Genomic DNA, 17582 nt, shown 5'->3' with positions numbered 1-17582 from the left:
ATTGGGTGTGAAGATTGTAAACTTTCTATTTATGCTGTCTAGTTCATCTATATCAGAGGGGTGTCATGGGTTTGCTGAATTGTGATGTCAATTTAAAAATAAAAGACCTCTTTGGATTGTGGTTACATAATTTTTTTAAAATGGATTATGTTAAGAGGGTCAGGGTTGTATTTTTGTTGGAGCAGGCTTTAGTTGAAATAAGCTACCAAATCAAGTAACTTGTGTAGCTCAAATAGGGTCAAAGGAATGGTGCAAGGATAAATGTGTGTTTAAAACAAGCTGCATTTTTAACATGAGTGAATTGATGTCAAACACAGGAGAAAAAAAGTGTATGACGATATTTGCAGAAATATGGTTTTGAGGTAATCTGATGAGAACTGAATGCTTTGGGGTTCATCATATTTAGGAAGGTAGTCAGAAAGCAAAAGATGGGGTTGATTAAAAGGATGCAGTTAGTGCCATAGTTTGATGGATGAGGATGTTGAATCACTTGGGGTAAATTGAAAGTAACAAGGAAATAAATTGCTGGAAATGATAGCTAATAGTTTGCCCAATGGTGGCTACATAAGATAGTACAAGTCAACAAATAGGGGTATGTAGGAGAAGTACTAGAACAATAGACAGCAAATTTAATGTAGATTGAACAACTCAAATTAGCAAAAGTTAAATTGAGGATGAGATGAATAAAAGCCTTTTAGTACAATATTGTAGAACCAACTTTGGAATTAGCTGGATGTGGTCATATGTATTAAGTGATGTGGTCCAAAGAAGATCATTACTTTAAATTTTATAGTTGGTGTGAATGAGAAAATTTCAGAAAAGCCAACTGTGGTTTTAAAGGCTATTAAAGATGAGTGAGTGTTGATCTTGGAAATTAAATAAGAAACTAAGACAAGCAATACCAGACATTTGACTTCTGAATTCTCGGCAAAGTTGCTGGACGATTCATTTGGGGATGTTTGAATCTTCCACCACCTAGCACACGTCCTCTTCACACTGTTCCAGTCAGAAAGTAGGTACAGAAGCCTGAAGGTGCACAATCAGTGATTCAGGAACAACTTCTCCTCTGCCATTTTATTTCTAAATGTTCATTGAACCCATGAACACTACTTTTATTTCTTTCCGTTCGTCTTTTGCACTACTTATTTTAACTTAATTGTTTTTATTTAATGTAACTCATTTTTCCCCGCTCTATCATGTATTTCATCTTTCTGCGGTAAATTTAACAAATTTCACGACATATGCCAGTGATATTAAACCTGATTCTGAGTCTTGAATTCTGATTCTGATCTCTCTGAGAAATTCAAAACCTAGCATGGGAGGCTAATATAGGATTCAAAGTTTTATTTGTCATGTGTACATCAAAATGTGCAGTAAAATGTGTTATTTGCATCAACAAACATTACATTGGGATGTATGAAACTGCTGCTTTGTCAGAAACAATCTATCATTCACGACTGTCCTTCAGAAATGGAAATCTGCCGGTCTCTGGTTTGGCCGATATGTGTACCCCGATCCATGAAAGTGCTATAGATCTTGCTGCTCTCTGAAATGCACAATCATTTTGGGTGCAGTTGGGATGGGTGTTAAACATCAGCTTAGTTAAGTATAAGTATCCTACCTTTTGCAAAATATGGAGTTTGTCACTCAAATACAGGCCCACTTGGCTGCACTTGTAGAGGTGCCATCTCCTTCCTGACCACCTTTAACTTTAAGATTATGAAAGGGTGCAGTCCATTTTAGTGGATAACAAGCCCAACTACTTGGTGATGGGTATATCCTCTTTAGTGTCATTCAGCACATTCTTCAGTTCTTCCATTCTGTAAAAAAAAAATCTGGACCCAGACTAGACTTCATACAGTCTATCCAAGATTCTATGTGCATTTGGCTTAATTGCTGCTTCATTTTTTTTAATGAAAAGGAAAATCATTTTTAATTGCCTTGTATGATAGTTTAACCTGGCTGTCCATAATTAAATTTTCCTTTTTCTTCCCCTTCATTCAACATCTGCATGTTTTAGCACAGTACCTGAAAAGCAACAATATACATTTCATTTAATTGAACACCATCTAATTTGCAGCAAAGTTGCTGGGCTAGTTACTGGCAAGACTGATCTGCATGGTCCTAAGTGCTGCTGCTTTTTAACCAATTAGAAACCTTCAGTATTAGAAATTGTGGAATGGATATTTTTTTAAATGACACAAGTTGTGCTACAACAGTTCTCAAAGGAAGGTGTCAACATATTTATACATGCTACAATTCAATGACAATTTTAATCATTATTGTTAAGTGTACTTGACTCTGTCAATGACAAGACTTTTACTTTGTGGCTATTTAAAAACTCAATTGATTTGCAAATACAGCAACCTCCTGAAAAGCTTGAAGGACTTTCACAGTGTAGACACTTTAAGCAGCAGGAGGTGGGGAATTGTTGGTTCATGGTTCTAGCTGCGAGTTTCTGATTAGATTGCACATTATTCATATTATTCAATTATTCCCATTCAAAGTTTTAAGATTAAGGTGTACAAGATGAAATCAGGCATAGATCATATGTGCAGCTAGACACTTTTTGCCAGGGTGGAACTGGATAATATTCTGTTTTTTTATTTGAAGAAAATATAGGAATCAGATGTGTTATATCCAAAGAGTGTAGTTTCTTGGATACAAATAAAAATCCCATTTGTATACATTCTGAACACTTATCAGACAATGTAGGAACTGGAGCTTGATTAGATTGTAAATTGTTTTATGGTTTGGCATACAAGTTCTGGATTTAAATTCCAGAGTTAGTATGAAACAGAGTTCAAGAATTGCATCAACTCCATGCTGTCATATCTGCACATTCAGCTGTCTTCAAGCTCAATTTTGAATATTTTTGGAAGAAAGAAATTACTTGCACCATGATCTTGCACTTGAAATCAAAATAGTTTCCTTAGCTCGCCGTTGCCCAAAGAACTTCTTGACTTGATTTCTGTTTGAATGAATTGACCCCTGTGTAGAGGGGGATTGCATTCATGGAAAATTCTCTGTATCATGTTCTAAAATCTGAAGCTCTATTTCCCAGGAATTCCATGTTATAAGTGGAAATGTGTTCCTATGGGATGATTTTTCTCTCAGCAATAACAATGAGTACTGCATCTGGGTTGTGATTTATCAATTCCACAAGGGTGAATATCTGTAACCTGAATGCCATAACGTGGAGATGAATGGGGTGGGGGGTGTTGTCAAATGTATTGACTTTCAACAGGACAGCAGGAAAGCAGTCTGAGACTAAGTAACTGATAGTACCACACCTGTCCCTACTGGACTCTGCAGGAAACCCAGTGTTGCAGTTGTTAAAAATTGCAACTAAGGTGGCAAGAAGCTGTGTCATACAAATTGATCCAATGCAGTTACAGAAGAAGATGGCGTGTTGGACAACTTGAGTAAATCATATTGACCATGGAGACTAGCCAGAGCTAATGTCAGTAAAATAAGCTGCTGAAGTATTATGTTCGCAGGACTTGAGTTTCCATCCTAGAATTTTTAAGGAAGTTATGAATTGATCATAGCTGCCTTTAATTAAAACTATCTTGCACACATCTAGTTTGGAAAGGTGCTTGTATAATCATCTTAGATTTAAAAGGAAACTGTTAGCTAACTCATCGAGTAATTGCTTGAATTTGTAATTCATTTTTGGAGATGTGGGCAACATGAGAGCAGCAAGTATTTATTGTTCATCCCTAATTATCATTGGGGCAAAGGTGGTGAACTGCCACTTCGAATTGTTGGAATCCTTCCAATGACTGCTCAAATTTGTAGAGTAGAGATTTGTAGAATTTGGGTCGGTTAATGAAGGGTCTATTATATAATTCCATATGAGGAGGTTGTGCTACATATGGGGAGACTGCAAGTGTAGGTTTCCCATGTGCCCATTGCCCTAGTCCTTGCGTCATCAATATGAGAGATGCATTGATGTAGCCTGTGTAAGCAACTGCAGTGCAGCTTGTGTAAAAAAAATTATATACATGGTTATTGGATACCATGTATGTTTTGGATGATAGGTGAGATACTAAACAAGCTGGCTGTTTTGTTCTGATTGGTGTCATGGTCACTGAATATTGCTGATACTGCTTTCCTTCAGGCAAGTGGAAAGTTCTCCATCACATGCCAGGCTTCAGCCTCACAGATGGCCACCCCTTGCTGTGATTTGCTGTCGGGTAACCAGCCTATGATCTGTTCTTGTAACAACATTTATATGGGTGACATAGATGAGGGCGATTCCAGGAATCAGTAATAAAATGCCATTGGGACACTTAGACTTCATTGGTGTGCACTGCCCTGCATTTGTGAGCTCAGAAATTTACATGGGTTAGTGCTCCTTAAGTGCATGATGAAATGTGTTGAAGTTTTTAATTTCTCAAATGATCATTTTTATTTTACTTTGTAGATGTACTTGCTTCAGTTATATATTCCCTACTGTGCTTCATGTCTACTATCAAAAGGCAGTTCATAGGCCCATGCAAGGGACTAGTTTATTAACGTGGGGGGGCATGGAAATGCACTGATTTCCAATTGTAATTAGCGTATATCACAGTACTGAATTAGATGTTCAGCAAATAAAACAGATTTGTGGCAAATATATTTTGATTTTTTTCCAAATAGCTGTTGCACTTGGAACTTTTATAGTTACAACACGATACTCTCTGAACTTCTGTTTATCATTCAGAAAGCATCGTGTTGAGTACTATTGTATCAATTATTAAGTAAATTATTAAACACGGGGGGGGTGATAGAGTAAAAGGACGCAGGAGTAACAATGTAGATATATCAGCATCTGCTTAGTTCACATCTGGAACCTTGTGAAGTGATGTGTTCAAACTCTACCAAGGTATCATCTATGGAGAAAGAAACGGTTAGCATTTCAGATGTAATAAAGTAAATCCAAAGGCACAGATGGGAAAGAGATAAAAGAATATGGGGTCGATTATAGGAGTCATTAATTCAAAGATTTACTAAGTCGAGAATTGTGAATAGGATAAAAGAAGAAATGAGCTGTGGGTTAGGGGAAATATGCATGATTAGTTGCATGGGTTTCATCAAATACATCACAAAAGCTGCTTTAAAAGTTTAGATGCATTTCCTCAAATTCCATGAGAATAGTGTTGGAGTAGAGAATGGAAAAACATCTGGAACTATAGATGTATGCTAATGGACTTAATGAAAGTGTTCAGAAAACAGCTAAACCAGAATATGCTGTGTACCTTCGATGTAATCTGAATACTTCATCTGCGTGGAGATTAAAAATTACACAATGCTTTGGCTTTATATTGGTTCACAAATTTGACTTCTGTATTTTAGTTTTCCTGGAGTTAAACCCATGTTTTTAACAGCTTGATATACACAAAATGTTGGAGGAACTAAGCAGGTCAGGTACCTTCTGTGGTGAGGAATAAACAGTTGATATTTCAGGCCAAGACCCATCATCAGTTCTATAAGGTTTGAGTCCCAATGCAGGGTGTCACCCTGAAACGTTGATTGTTTATTCCTCTCCATAGAATTTGTTCGATGTGCTGTGTTTTTAAACAGGGTTTTACTAATTCAATTCTTTTGAGGTTGTGCTGGGATTAAGGCAAGTTTTCCAGAAACCCACAGTAGCTGTTCAGTTTAGCTTAGTGCGGTTTGATCAAGGGAGGTATCCCAAAGAAAGGGGAAATAAATTGGTTATTACATTTTGTATTATAGATCTGATTACCTTGCAATATTACTAAAAATACTACTTTCTTTTCAAAGTATCAGCAGCACCTTAATGGATATGGACAGTACTATCTCCAGTGGACGCTCTACTCCTGCGCTGATAAACGGTCATGGAAGCACTACTTCAGGAAAGAATATCACTTACAACTGCTGTTGGGACCAATGCCAGACCAGTTTCTGCTCCAGTCCAGATTTGGCAGATCACATCCGTTCAATTCATGTGGATGGGCAACGTGGAGGGGTCTGTTTTTCTCCTTATTCCTATGCATTTGGATAGCTAAGTATCAAAATGTAATAACTGGCTCATTATAAGGTTCAGTAGGGGTTGCTTGAAATTTTTTTTCGACGTCAATTTTGACGCCAGCTATGTTCTTTAGTATAAATTGCTTGATTCTTCAGTTTGGATGTTGTACTGGAAGAACCTACGTTAATGATTATGGGTTCTTAGTCTTATTTCTGATTTGATATTTTACATCTGCTATTGAAATCTTGGCCAAGTTGATTGCTTTAAGTTTTTCAGATATTAAGCGATTAACCAAGGCACTGATTTTGCTGTGTCTACTTTCTTTATCCTCTCCTTTCCCTGCACAGGAAAACATATATTTTAGGGCCCTGTAGCCATGTGTCATGAGTTAGTGAACAGCATGCTCTATGCGGGATGTGTAATGCCCTTGTAAGAATCTCATCTTGTTAATCAAACTGAAAGATTAAACTTCAAGTAATCTTTCACATACTACTTTCATATAAACTTTCCAAATTTTGTGCCATCAATTTCAAACTGAAGTCTGTGTTTGTACAGTATCATTAGTCGTCCACTGAGCTACTAAGTGTCTGTTTGATGTTTTTCTATATTCATTCTCCCTATTCAGTGTTCTTCAGTTTTTATCCTACTGTTCCATCCCATTTTCTTAATGTAGTGGTCCATATAGAAAACGTGTTTTAAAACAATATGAATCTGATTTCCTATTTAATTGTACTGATAATGGAGTGTGAAGTTGAACGTTTGCTGCATGGTACACCATTGGAAGTCTTTATGGAACAGTGAATGAAACTTCACTGTTCTTCATCAAAGCTGAAGTGAATTTGATGACTTTTAAGTACTTAGAATAGTAATTAAAAATTGTTACAACACTTAATTCTTTTAATAGCACCTTCTTCATACTGTAACTCCAATGTACTGTAGTATTTTTGATTCATCTTGTTTAATATTGCATGCTATTTCATTTAAAATTATGGTTATAAATTGATGTTTGTGTAAATGCTACTTGCACCTCTTACTTGCTTTCTTTCCATAACCTTTTTTTTAACCCGAGCTACTTAACTAGTTTCTGGTTGCGGTCTTTTAAGTTGTAGCTGCCCACACAGACTAAATTAACTGCCAAATGTTCTATGAAGACTTGGTCAACTTAATTTGAAAATTTCCTTCCCTGGAATATATATCTTGATATGCCTGCACGGATAGAAGCTGCTCAAGTGTCAGGGAAATACAAACAGGCAAGCAGTGTGTTCATGACTTGTCCCTTTATAGGTGGTGGAAAGCCTTTGAAGAGTCAGATGGCAAGTCATTCACCACAGGGCAGCCAACCTTAATCCTTTTGTAGGTATGGCATTTGGAAGTTACTTGGTTTCTAGATCTGTGGGGCTGATGCAGATTATGGCGTAATTGTTTGCATTACAGTTACAAGTAATTCACATTGCTGTAGGCAAAGTGAATACTTAGCTGTGCCACTTGTTACTTGTGGCACACTGTCTTGTATTAACCGGCAACTGAGTTATAAATGGTTCCCCCAAAAAACTGGTTATTGTTTGTTGAATTTAAAAATAAATAACAATGAAGTATTCATTTTCTGATTGCTTTGGCAAAGTTGAACTCCTTGAAATATTTTGGATACAACATAGTTGTTTAAATATGTTTGATTTTAAGTGCTGTGTGTATTTAACATGTACTGATAGTTAATGTGTATTTCAATTGTATGCTTGGGGTACTTTTCAATAATTCATAAATGTATTCAAATGTACTTTGTATCTGGAGAGAGCACTAATGTTAAATGTATTGGTGAACTGGATCCTCCTAGTTAAAATAATAAGGTAATGTGAGGACATTTACATTTTGGCTTTACATTTGTTTCCCTCTGCCCTGAATGTTTTATTAGTTCCTTAGATGTGCTAGCATTGTTAGCGGTGATTTCAGTTGAGGGAACACTAATATTTTAAGTCTTTGTATAAACCAGGTGGGATTGTGAAGCGGATACAGAGGTGACTCCATTCATTGTGCAATTGGCGAAAAGGGATAGTACACTGCAGATAAATATGGATAGTACTTCAATAGTGAAAAACAGAAGTCACTTAAATAATGTTCAATTGGGAAATATCGATATACAAAAGAAAGCGTTTTTAGGTGTTGGTCAGTGAATACAAATATTCCAGTGCAGCAGGCAGTTCAGATCGCAAATCAAACGGAGGCCTTCATGACAAGGGACTTTTGTATGAAACAAAGATGTATTGCTTAAATTTACAAGGCCTTGGTGAGACTTTGTATGTAGTTTCAATCTCTTCACATGTCTTGATGGTAATAAAGTGTTGGTGGGACTACCATATGAAACATTAAGTTGACGTGGCTTTCCTTTGCTAGAGATTCAGAAAAATGGGGAAGGATGGGTTCTAATTGAAAGGTGCACAATTCTAATGAGGCCAGGCAAACTGGATGAGAGGAGAGAGTTTTCACTAGCTGGAGTGCTGAGAACCAGAGTTGATAATCTTAGGATACTTAATAACTTAAGATTGGGATGAAGATAACTATGGTTGCTATGACAGCAAAGTGAAAATATTTGAGGAGGTAGAAAAATATCTGGACATTAAAGGCATCAATAGGTACTTGGGAAGTACGGATATATAGATGGCTAGCCATGAGGCTGTATTTTGGAATGGGCTCAAAAAGCCTGTTATTATATCTAATGCACCTTGGAGTTTGAATTTCTTTTCATGTTTTTAATTGTAAATTGAATGGATTTTGCATTTCTCTGGTATTTGTGTTCTAGCATAATGGAACAATACTGTGGAAGAAAGAATTTTGCAAAGGCTCTGGTGAACAAGCAAAACATGAATGAGGGGAAATAAAACTTAAGGGTTATCAAGTTGGTCTGACATTGGTCATAACAGTTTAGGTATCTAATTGTGATGGTTGTTAATTAGACAATTATCTTTCGTACAGTAAAAGTCTGATAATCCAGCATTCTTGGAACTTCGGTGGATCTGGCTAGATCAGCAGATTTTCACCGTTTTTACATGTTTAAGGTATAATATAAAATTTCCAATTAACATGTTAAGTTTAAAGGAATTGGGAAATATGCAAGTACCTTTGGTCCTAGCTCCAGCGGAATACTCACCCCACTGTCCAGACCCACAACTCATGATGCAAGACCATCAGGATTTCTGCAGTCAGATGGTGGACGATCGGGGGCGGGGGTGTGGGTTCATTGTAATTGTGTTTATCCTTTTGTCTCTAGAAATTAATTTTGTTGCCTGTGACATACCAAAAAGCACATCAAGTTGTGCAGAGTAGGAGACATAGGAGAGAAGTCAACTGTGTTATGCTCAATGAATACTTAATCCTAGCCTAGAATGAATGTCTGGCCATCCATTACTCATTTTTGTTGTCCTGCAGTTTCATTTGAGATTTTTTTTTAATTGGTACAAAGCTATGGGTAGTGTTTACTTGACGGAGTCAGTTCTAATTTTTTTTTAAAACAAAAACATAGAGTTTGACTGCTAAATTTATTCTGGAGAACAGGGTATAACAAAAAATTTAATTAATCATTTGGTGCTTTCTAACACCAACATGATGCATTATTTTTCTTGTACAGATTAGAAATGGCTAAATTGTAAAGGATTAGCTGTTGTCTATCTGTTCAGATTGAAATACAAATAACTGCTTCAAATGCAGTGTTTCACATCAAACTTTTGGCTTTTGAGTTACTGGAGTGACACTAATCAAAGGTCAGCCTTGTTCACTCAGATGGAGACAAGACTGCATATATTGGAATCTGGAGCAAAACGAGCTTCTGAACTACCTCAGCAGGTCAGGCAGCAACTATACAAGGAAACATCAACTGTGTATTTCCCTGGTCTGCTGAATTCCACCAGCAGATGTTTTTTGCTTGCTCACTCAAATTTACAGAGTAGTTAGATTATTACTGTTGCTTGCCAAAAAAACTACGTTATTCCATGGTAAAATTTTATTTGAAATTGTCTTTTTTCTTTCACCCCTAGTTCTCAAGGATAGCTAAAGGATATTTTTCCATGAGCAATTTACAAATTGCCTAAGTATTACAATGTTGTCTTTCATTTTAATTGATTTCATATTTTCACAAACGAGTCCATATTTCTTAGTTTCAGCATCAATAATACATAGTACTGATATTAACATTGTTCTTGAAACCTAAGGATTAATGCTATATAAAGAAAATTGTCATCTACAAATCAGTCATTCCAAATTTATGACTTTCTTGATGCAAGCAGATATGAAGGCCCTAAATCTTTACATCACTTGTGTGTCATAAAATCTCAGTTTTTGAAGTGTATTTCTCCAATTCATCCCTCATGATTCCATATTACTTTCATTATGGTTGTCTGTAAGCATGGTGTCTGTAGGCTTCCTTTTAACTTTTGGTAGGTTATTTGCCGGGACTACATAATTGATTAAATGCTTTTGAGATTTGAAGTGATGTGATATTTTGTCCATCTTGTTTATTATTCACACTGAAGGTGTTGGGGAATTATTTACCCAATAGTCCATTGATTCTGCTTTCATAAAGTCCATCATTGACAATGGTCAGTATGCATTTGTCAGTGCTATTTAACCTTGTTCTATAACAAACCCTGGTAGAAATTTTGTGCTGACTTTGAAATCTTCACTGCTTGAGTCTGCAGCATCTTTGTTTCTCATCCAGAGCAGTGAGATAAATTTCCTTGGCAAGTTTGTGGAAAAGGCATTCAATCTGAATTCTTCTGTTTTTGTATCTGTCATCCACCTTTAATGTATAATAATTTTCTTAAAATATCTAATGTGTGTACTGAAATTTGAGTTTTGTTATTCGGGGTTCGTTCTGTATTTATGTGACTCATTTAGAGCCTTGGATAATAGGTTCTTCAATGCTTATTTGAAGTGACCCTGCCTGACATGATTGATTTTACCTTGCTGTACAACCTATGTACAATTTGCTAAGGTCCTCTAAAATTAATTAGCATTGAGTGTGTGGGAAATTTAAATTTATTTAAAATCTCTTAATTTGAATTTGTAATGATAAAAATATTTTAAAAGGCCACTCATTTGATTATATATAAAATGTTAGATGTTCAGTTTTGAATGTTCAAAGATTCAAAGGTCAAATTTGATGTCAGAGAAATGTATACAATATACATCCTGAAATGCTTTTTTTCACAAGCATCCATGAAAACAGAGAAGTTCCCCAAAGAATGAATGACAGTTAAGTGTGAGAACCCCAAAATCCCCCCCCCAGCTCCCCCTCCTGTGTGTAAGTGGCGGTGAGCAAAAAATCCCCACTGGCAAAAAAAGCACACCCGCTACCGAACACAAGCATGAGCTAAGCGATAGCAAAGACACAGACCAAAGTTACCCCAAAGGCTTCACATTTTATCCAAAATTCGGCAACCCACAGGTTCTCTCTCCCTGGCAAGGGAGAGGGAGGTGGCCCCTATTTTCACAGCGAGAGACATAACAGCAACCGGCTGGCTTATGATGTTATAAGTCCTTATTGTCGCTTTTTTCGAGCTCTGTGTCTGAAGATTACAAAGACCTCGGGTCTTCGGGCCCACTGCAGAAGATTTTCCAGCCTCCCTGATGACACACGAATCTCCCGCCATGACACTGACCCTCGATCTGCCCATCTCCAGAGCCCTGAGATCTCAGGCTTCTGAACATGATCGAGATTCTCAGGCCAAACTCTTGGCGTGTGGAATAGCGGCCAGTCGTGGAACCCCGTGAATGGGTCTCATTCCTGCAAAGAACCGAAGCCTGCGTGTAACTCCAGGTCAGGGTCTTCAAAAGAACCCTGAAAGGGAAAAATAAAGATATTAAAGGTAGAAATAGAGCTGTTTCCGAAGTTGCAACCATTAGGTGCCATAATTCCTCCTAAGTTCCGCCTTTTCCATTGGAAGTAATTAGTCAACTTCAGTGGCCTTTTTAGGGTTTCAAAGCTCATTGTGACCAAAGACTGAAGAGATTACATTTTATTTTGTACTCATTGGGGTGCTATGGTAATGGTAAAAAGATGTTTCTTTACTGAGGATTAACATCCTTTTTCATTTTGCTAAAATGCATAAAAGGCATGTTCCTTGAATCTTTCAAACATTGTAAATTTGTTTTTCAGGTATTTGTTTGCCTGTGGAAAGGGTGCAAAGTGTACAACACACCATCTACTAGTCAGAGCTGGTTGCAGAGGCACATGCTTACACACAGCGGAGACAAGCCATTTAAGGTAGGTCTGAAAACCTGTGCATATTCTACCCTGTCACAATGCAGTACAACAATCATTTATTTTCCTGAAGCTGAACCAAAAGTCCTGTATGTGTTTACACATTGATGAACCCTTAGACATTCCAAAAGGCTATCCTTTAACTCAGCAAATAGTATTAGGTTCAGTTGTTCCTTTTGAATAAATATGCAGATCATAATGTTAAGACAGAGGTTGCTAGATTCTTGATTAGTCAGGGATATGAAAGAATACAGGGAGAAGGTAGGAGATTGGTGCTGAGAGGGAAATGGCAGGGCAGACTCAATGGGCCAAGTGGCCTGATTATGCTGGTGAGCATATTTGTGGATGTTGTAAAACTCCATGTAATACTTCTGGCTAAACTCCTGTTTGGGCTGCACATGATCTACCCACATAGGAGCTTCCGGTCAGGAAACTTGAAAATGTGTAAAAAGCTGAGCCAAATTTTGCGGTCTGAATGGTATGGTACAGTGTGATATTTAAATGGACTTGTCTTTGACAAATTTTGGTATTCAGAGAGTGCAAGATCTGTTGTTAGGATCTCAATTTTTTTTTCTCCTTTCTGGTCATGTTTCAAGCTGAATTGCATTGCCATGCATTGAAATGAAAAGTTGAGAACGACAACCGAATCTGTTTCTGGAACATCATGTTATTGTGAAAGGCACAGAGACAATAAGAAGGTTTTTATACTGCACATTGTTTCACCAGATGCTCTCCAGTTGAAGATTAGATCCTAGTGGATTATTAACATTCTTAAATGCGAAGTTGGCATTACATTAAAAAAAACAGATCCCTGGAATGAAGCTTATCATAAATTAGAATCATGACCGGTCAAATTTTACTGGAATTTTATTTATTTTATCAGTGTTCTCCAGTAGTATGGGTAATAGTTTAAATGTGTATGGTTAAGTTAGTTGTAAAATTTGTCAACAGACTTCATTAATATCCCTACAATTCTGAAGTCAAAACATCTATTTGTAAGCCATTTAATAAGTTTGCTTTTATCATTTCTGTTAAAACCACAGAGTTATTGCTGTTAAGCTATTATTGAAGCCGGGAGTAGAAAAAGAAACCTAAATGCACGGTAGCTGAAACCGATCAGGCTGGTTGTTACTGGTTCAGATTTCAATAAATCAAGCCCTCTCATCATATTTTGCTATTGAATAGGCAAAACTGGTATTACTGCCTGCCTTTTTCCATAAGAGGGAGGATTCTTTTTCAGATCCTCTGCATTCTCTGACCAATGCACATTTCAATATTGCTTCAAATCACTTCATGATTTTTTTTTTAAATAACTAATCTCTTTGACCCCAGAAGTCAGAGGCTTTGATTAGTCGGTTGCAGATTTTGTTTAGTATTTGCATGATCATGTTTCTAGATTACATTGTTGTATAGCTTGTGTCTAATTTTAAGATCTTTACCCAATTATTCTAGATTACCTTAACGGGGACATAGTTTTACATTGTCTACAGATTGTGATTTCATAGTTTCTCGCACTCCCAAAAGAATAAGACTGACCATACAAATTGTTCTTGTATCTTATCAGTTTATATCCTTGTCATCTTGTCAATCTGTACGGTAGCCTTGGAAATCCAATGTATTTTTATCCTGTCCCTTGATTATGTTCTGCAGGAACATTGAGCAGTCAGCACTCTACAAAGCTATACCTTACATTTTCTTCCAAAGTTAATGTTTCCAATTTGCTAATTGAGGCCAAGGCATTCAATTAAAAAATATCTACCCATTGTTTGCTAGATTTGAAACGTGCTTGTCACTTTTTGAGTGCGAACTGATTTTGTGGATGTTTACATGCATATGAATTAACACCCAGATGCCTAATTAGTATCTTCAAAATTTGCACATGTGCTTCATAAACTATTTTATCTAAATTAACTTTAACATCTGAAGTGATTTTTATTTTAAATCATAATGGGGTGAAGCGCAACGCTTCATTCTCTAGCTAACCATAATGGTTTCATTTGTTCAACATTAAGTATTTTGTACAGGATTTGTGGTGACAATATTTTCTTAACAAGTATTTTCACTTTTTTTTTAGTGTGTTGTTGGTGGTTGCACTGCTAGCTTTGCATCTCAAGGTGGCCTTGCTCGGCATGTCCCCACTCACTTTAGCCAACAAAACTCTGCAAAGGTCACTAATCAGCCGAAGGTCAAAGAAGAGTCCCCTTCTAAAGCAGTAATGAATAAACGAAGGAGGCTAAAAAATAAGCGCCGACGGTCATTACGTAAGTTTTTCAAGCCTGTCTGCAATCGTGAGCCAATGTTTCAAACTTTTACCATTATTAGTGGTTTGTAATACAATTTTGTGCTGCGTTATTGTATTCAGCATTTGATGCCTTGCTGAATTGATGGTTGTAGCTGAAGGAGTTACTGTGTGGGTAAACTTCCTGAATTGAAGATGGAAGTGTTTTTTTTTTGTTCTTTGTAGTTAGATGTCATGAACAATGGACGTTTAGGTTCTCTCAACACAATGCCATTTGGACATAATATTGCCAGTGATTTGAGAAGTGGCTGGTGAAGGAGATATTCATTTTCTATTAGAATGCTTCGGTGCTGGGAACAGATAGAACTAAGAAGATCGAATATGCATGTTCTTGGTTGGATGGTTTGTTTCCCTACTCATTTCAATCTTCTGTTTTTTTTAAACTACTGGTTTGTGGGTGCCTTCCTCTGGCATGTGATTTAAGACTCGTTTTATATAGTTCATATTTAAATGCCTTGAGAAGTGAGCCAGCTGCTAACATACCACACAGTTCTACATTGTTTTGTGTCTTGTGAGTTAAGTTTCTTGTGGAATGGTATAAAAGTAATGTAGCTTTATCTGAGAACTGTCATATAGTTTTTTATTGCTCATCAGGATCGCTGTACTTGGGCATGTAACCTAATGACAGTCAATTCTGAATTGGAGTTTTAACATTATGATCATCTTTATAGCACGAACAGACCTGGATGTTTTAAAAATCCTTCCTCAAATGAAGTAGTAGAACATCTGTTAATGGGAGTGATTCAGATTTTGATAAACTGTTCATAAAACTCTGCACAAGGAATATGAGAGGCAAGTCTTAATATGATCAACATTTAATGAGGTTGGGAACTTGAATGTGATAAATCAAGACCTTGGAAGATGTAAAAGAAATGTGGCAGAATGGTACTAATGATTGTCATTCTGCTGAATGGGGAGAGTAGAAAATTTGGAATTCCACTCCTTCAAGAAACGGAGGTTAAGGGAAAACTTTAAATAAGTGTTAAACATGATTTTGATAGAATAATTGATAGGAACTGTTTCCATTCACAAAGGCAAATGTTAAAACAATTTAAAAATAAAAAGGTTTTTTTTACACAGTAAGGAGTGAATGAGAATATAGTGCATGAAGAGCTAGTGAAGCAGATTCAACCAAATTAGATGAAATAAGTATTAATGGAAATATTTGTAGAGTTCTGGACAAAAAACAAGGAGTTAGGTTACTGGGATACCTCTTTCTTAGAGCAGGAAGGATGGGCTAAATATCTACTTTGATGCTATAAGACTAAGCTGAACACTGCTGAAAATGAAGTAACACCAAGTTATTGTCTGTGATGTGGAAATCTTTGTAGTTAGTTCACCCAGGTTTCCACAAGGTTACCTCGAATTTAGACATGCATGTTTTTTTTTGCAAACAATGGCTTGTTATAATTCGTTGTTTATAATGTTCATTAAAAATCTGGTGTTTCCAAATATTAAATTATATGCAAAAAAATTCAACCTTTGGTTATTTTTCTGGAGTTGGAACTTTCATCACTTAATATTGATGTTCTAGCAGCTAAAGGAAGTAAAAGTTGGTCTTCAAATCTTCTCTTCCTAAGTGGCATGTCCCTTATTCTGAATACCTGCCTTAGTCATAGTGAACATTTTTCCTTGTCTTGAGCCTATAAAACTGGTATTTTGATATCTCATACTTCTGAAATTCAAAGGTACCCAGACTTTTTGATGTCTCCTTGCACAGCAAACTTGCCATCCTTTTTATGACCAGTTGATCCTTTATTTTATGAGGAAACTAAACCTACATAAAATGCCACTGAGTGTGGTTTCACAAGTGCCTTTATACAATAGGGTTTCCGTACTCCTTAATCCAGAACCCTGTGTAATAAAAACTAAAATATTGCCCTCATAATCATTCTGCACCTCAGTGTTGCCATTCAAAGTGGGTACAAATGCTGCTGTATCCCTTTTGACCATGAACACCACCCCATTAGCAATTAGTAAGTATTCTGTTGAGAGGTAATTTTTAGTGTTTCCTATTAGCAATGTTCTTACCCCTTAGCTTATCTGTATCACTGTGAAGACTCTCTATCCTCCTCCATTTCTCACTCTACTTGGCTAATTTAGTATTGTCAGCAAGCTTAGAAGAATAATATTTGGTCCTCTCAGTCAAGTGGTTTGTACGAATTATGAAAAATTATGCCTGTTGTCTATGGTACCCTACCATTCATAGTTTGCCAGCCTGAGAAGAGTTTATTTATTCACATTCTGTGTTTTTTTTTGGTTCAATAACTAATTCCCAAGCCATTTTACTATGATGCAATTTACTCCTGTTGATTAAACTACATGTGACCTTATTAAACAAATTCCTTAAATTCAAATAGGCTGCAGTTGCTGTTTCAACCTTCTTTATTCCAGTTACATTTTCAAAGAATTCCAGCATATTAATCAAGTATTATTTTCCTTTCATAAATCCATGTTAGGCTTTACTCAATTGCTAAATCCCTTTGTTCTTTTCAAGGAATTTTGTTGTTATATCTTAGTAGATTCTAACTTTCTCCTTACCATTGACATGGGGCTAACAGGTTAAAAGTCTGACTTGTTTTCTTGTCTGCTGCATCCCCATCCCCCCCATTAGTCATGTCACATTTGCTACCCCCAATCCATGGGATAAATTCCAGAATTCATAAAACTTTGAAATATGATAGCCAGATCTTCCTTTTTTTTACATCATTGTGTCTTTGAAATTTATTATCTCAACAGTTAGTCTTGAACATCTTTATATAATGTTCCATCCCATTCTCAGCTTTGCTAAATCTTTGATTTACAGATGTATAGAGCAGCTTCTGTGTCTTTTGTGAATTCAAGCATAAAACATTTGTTTAATTTGTCTGCCTTTTCCCTTATTCCCAAAGTTTAATTTGTCTGTCTACAAGGAGCAGTCTCAGCAGTCTCTTCTTTATATGCCTATAAAAGTGTTGGTGCCTAGCCCTTTTCCTCCCTATATACGGAATCTTGTTTTGGATTAACAGCTTAAACTATATACTAGAATTTAGTACCAGAAGTTGTCTAGTAAC

At 36.4% G+C, this 17582-nt stretch overlaps 1 protein-coding gene across 6 annotated transcripts in view; it reads left to right on the top strand.

Annotated features, from left to right (window-relative positions):
* The window catches only part of aebp2 (AE binding protein 2), an 81512-nt gene that overhangs the window by 15282 nt on the left and 48648 nt on the right, over nucleotides 1–17582 (top strand). For all 6 annotated transcript variants that reach the window (XR_010021084.1, XR_010021085.1, XM_063072401.1 and 3 more), the window contains exons 2-4: nucleotides 5773–5977; nucleotides 12126–12233; nucleotides 14305–14491. Coding sequence is in view for 4 of the 6 variants with exons in the window: in XM_063072401.1 (XP_062928471.1) it covers nucleotides 5773–5977; nucleotides 12126–12233; nucleotides 14305–14491 (500 nt within the window). In the remaining 2 variants the exon portion in view is untranslated. The remainder of the gene's footprint in view (nucleotides 1–5772; nucleotides 5978–12125; nucleotides 12234–14304; nucleotides 14492–17582) is intronic.

The sequence above is a fragment of the Mobula hypostoma genome, chromosome 20 (assembly GCF_963921235.1).
Source record: "Mobula hypostoma chromosome 20, sMobHyp1.1, whole genome shotgun sequence".
In the NCBI taxonomy this organism is placed as follows: domain Eukaryota; kingdom Metazoa; phylum Chordata; class Chondrichthyes; order Myliobatiformes; family Myliobatidae; genus Mobula; species Mobula hypostoma.
The sequence above is the reverse complement of the archived record's forward strand: the minus strand, read 5'-3'. Positions and strand labels throughout refer to the sequence as shown.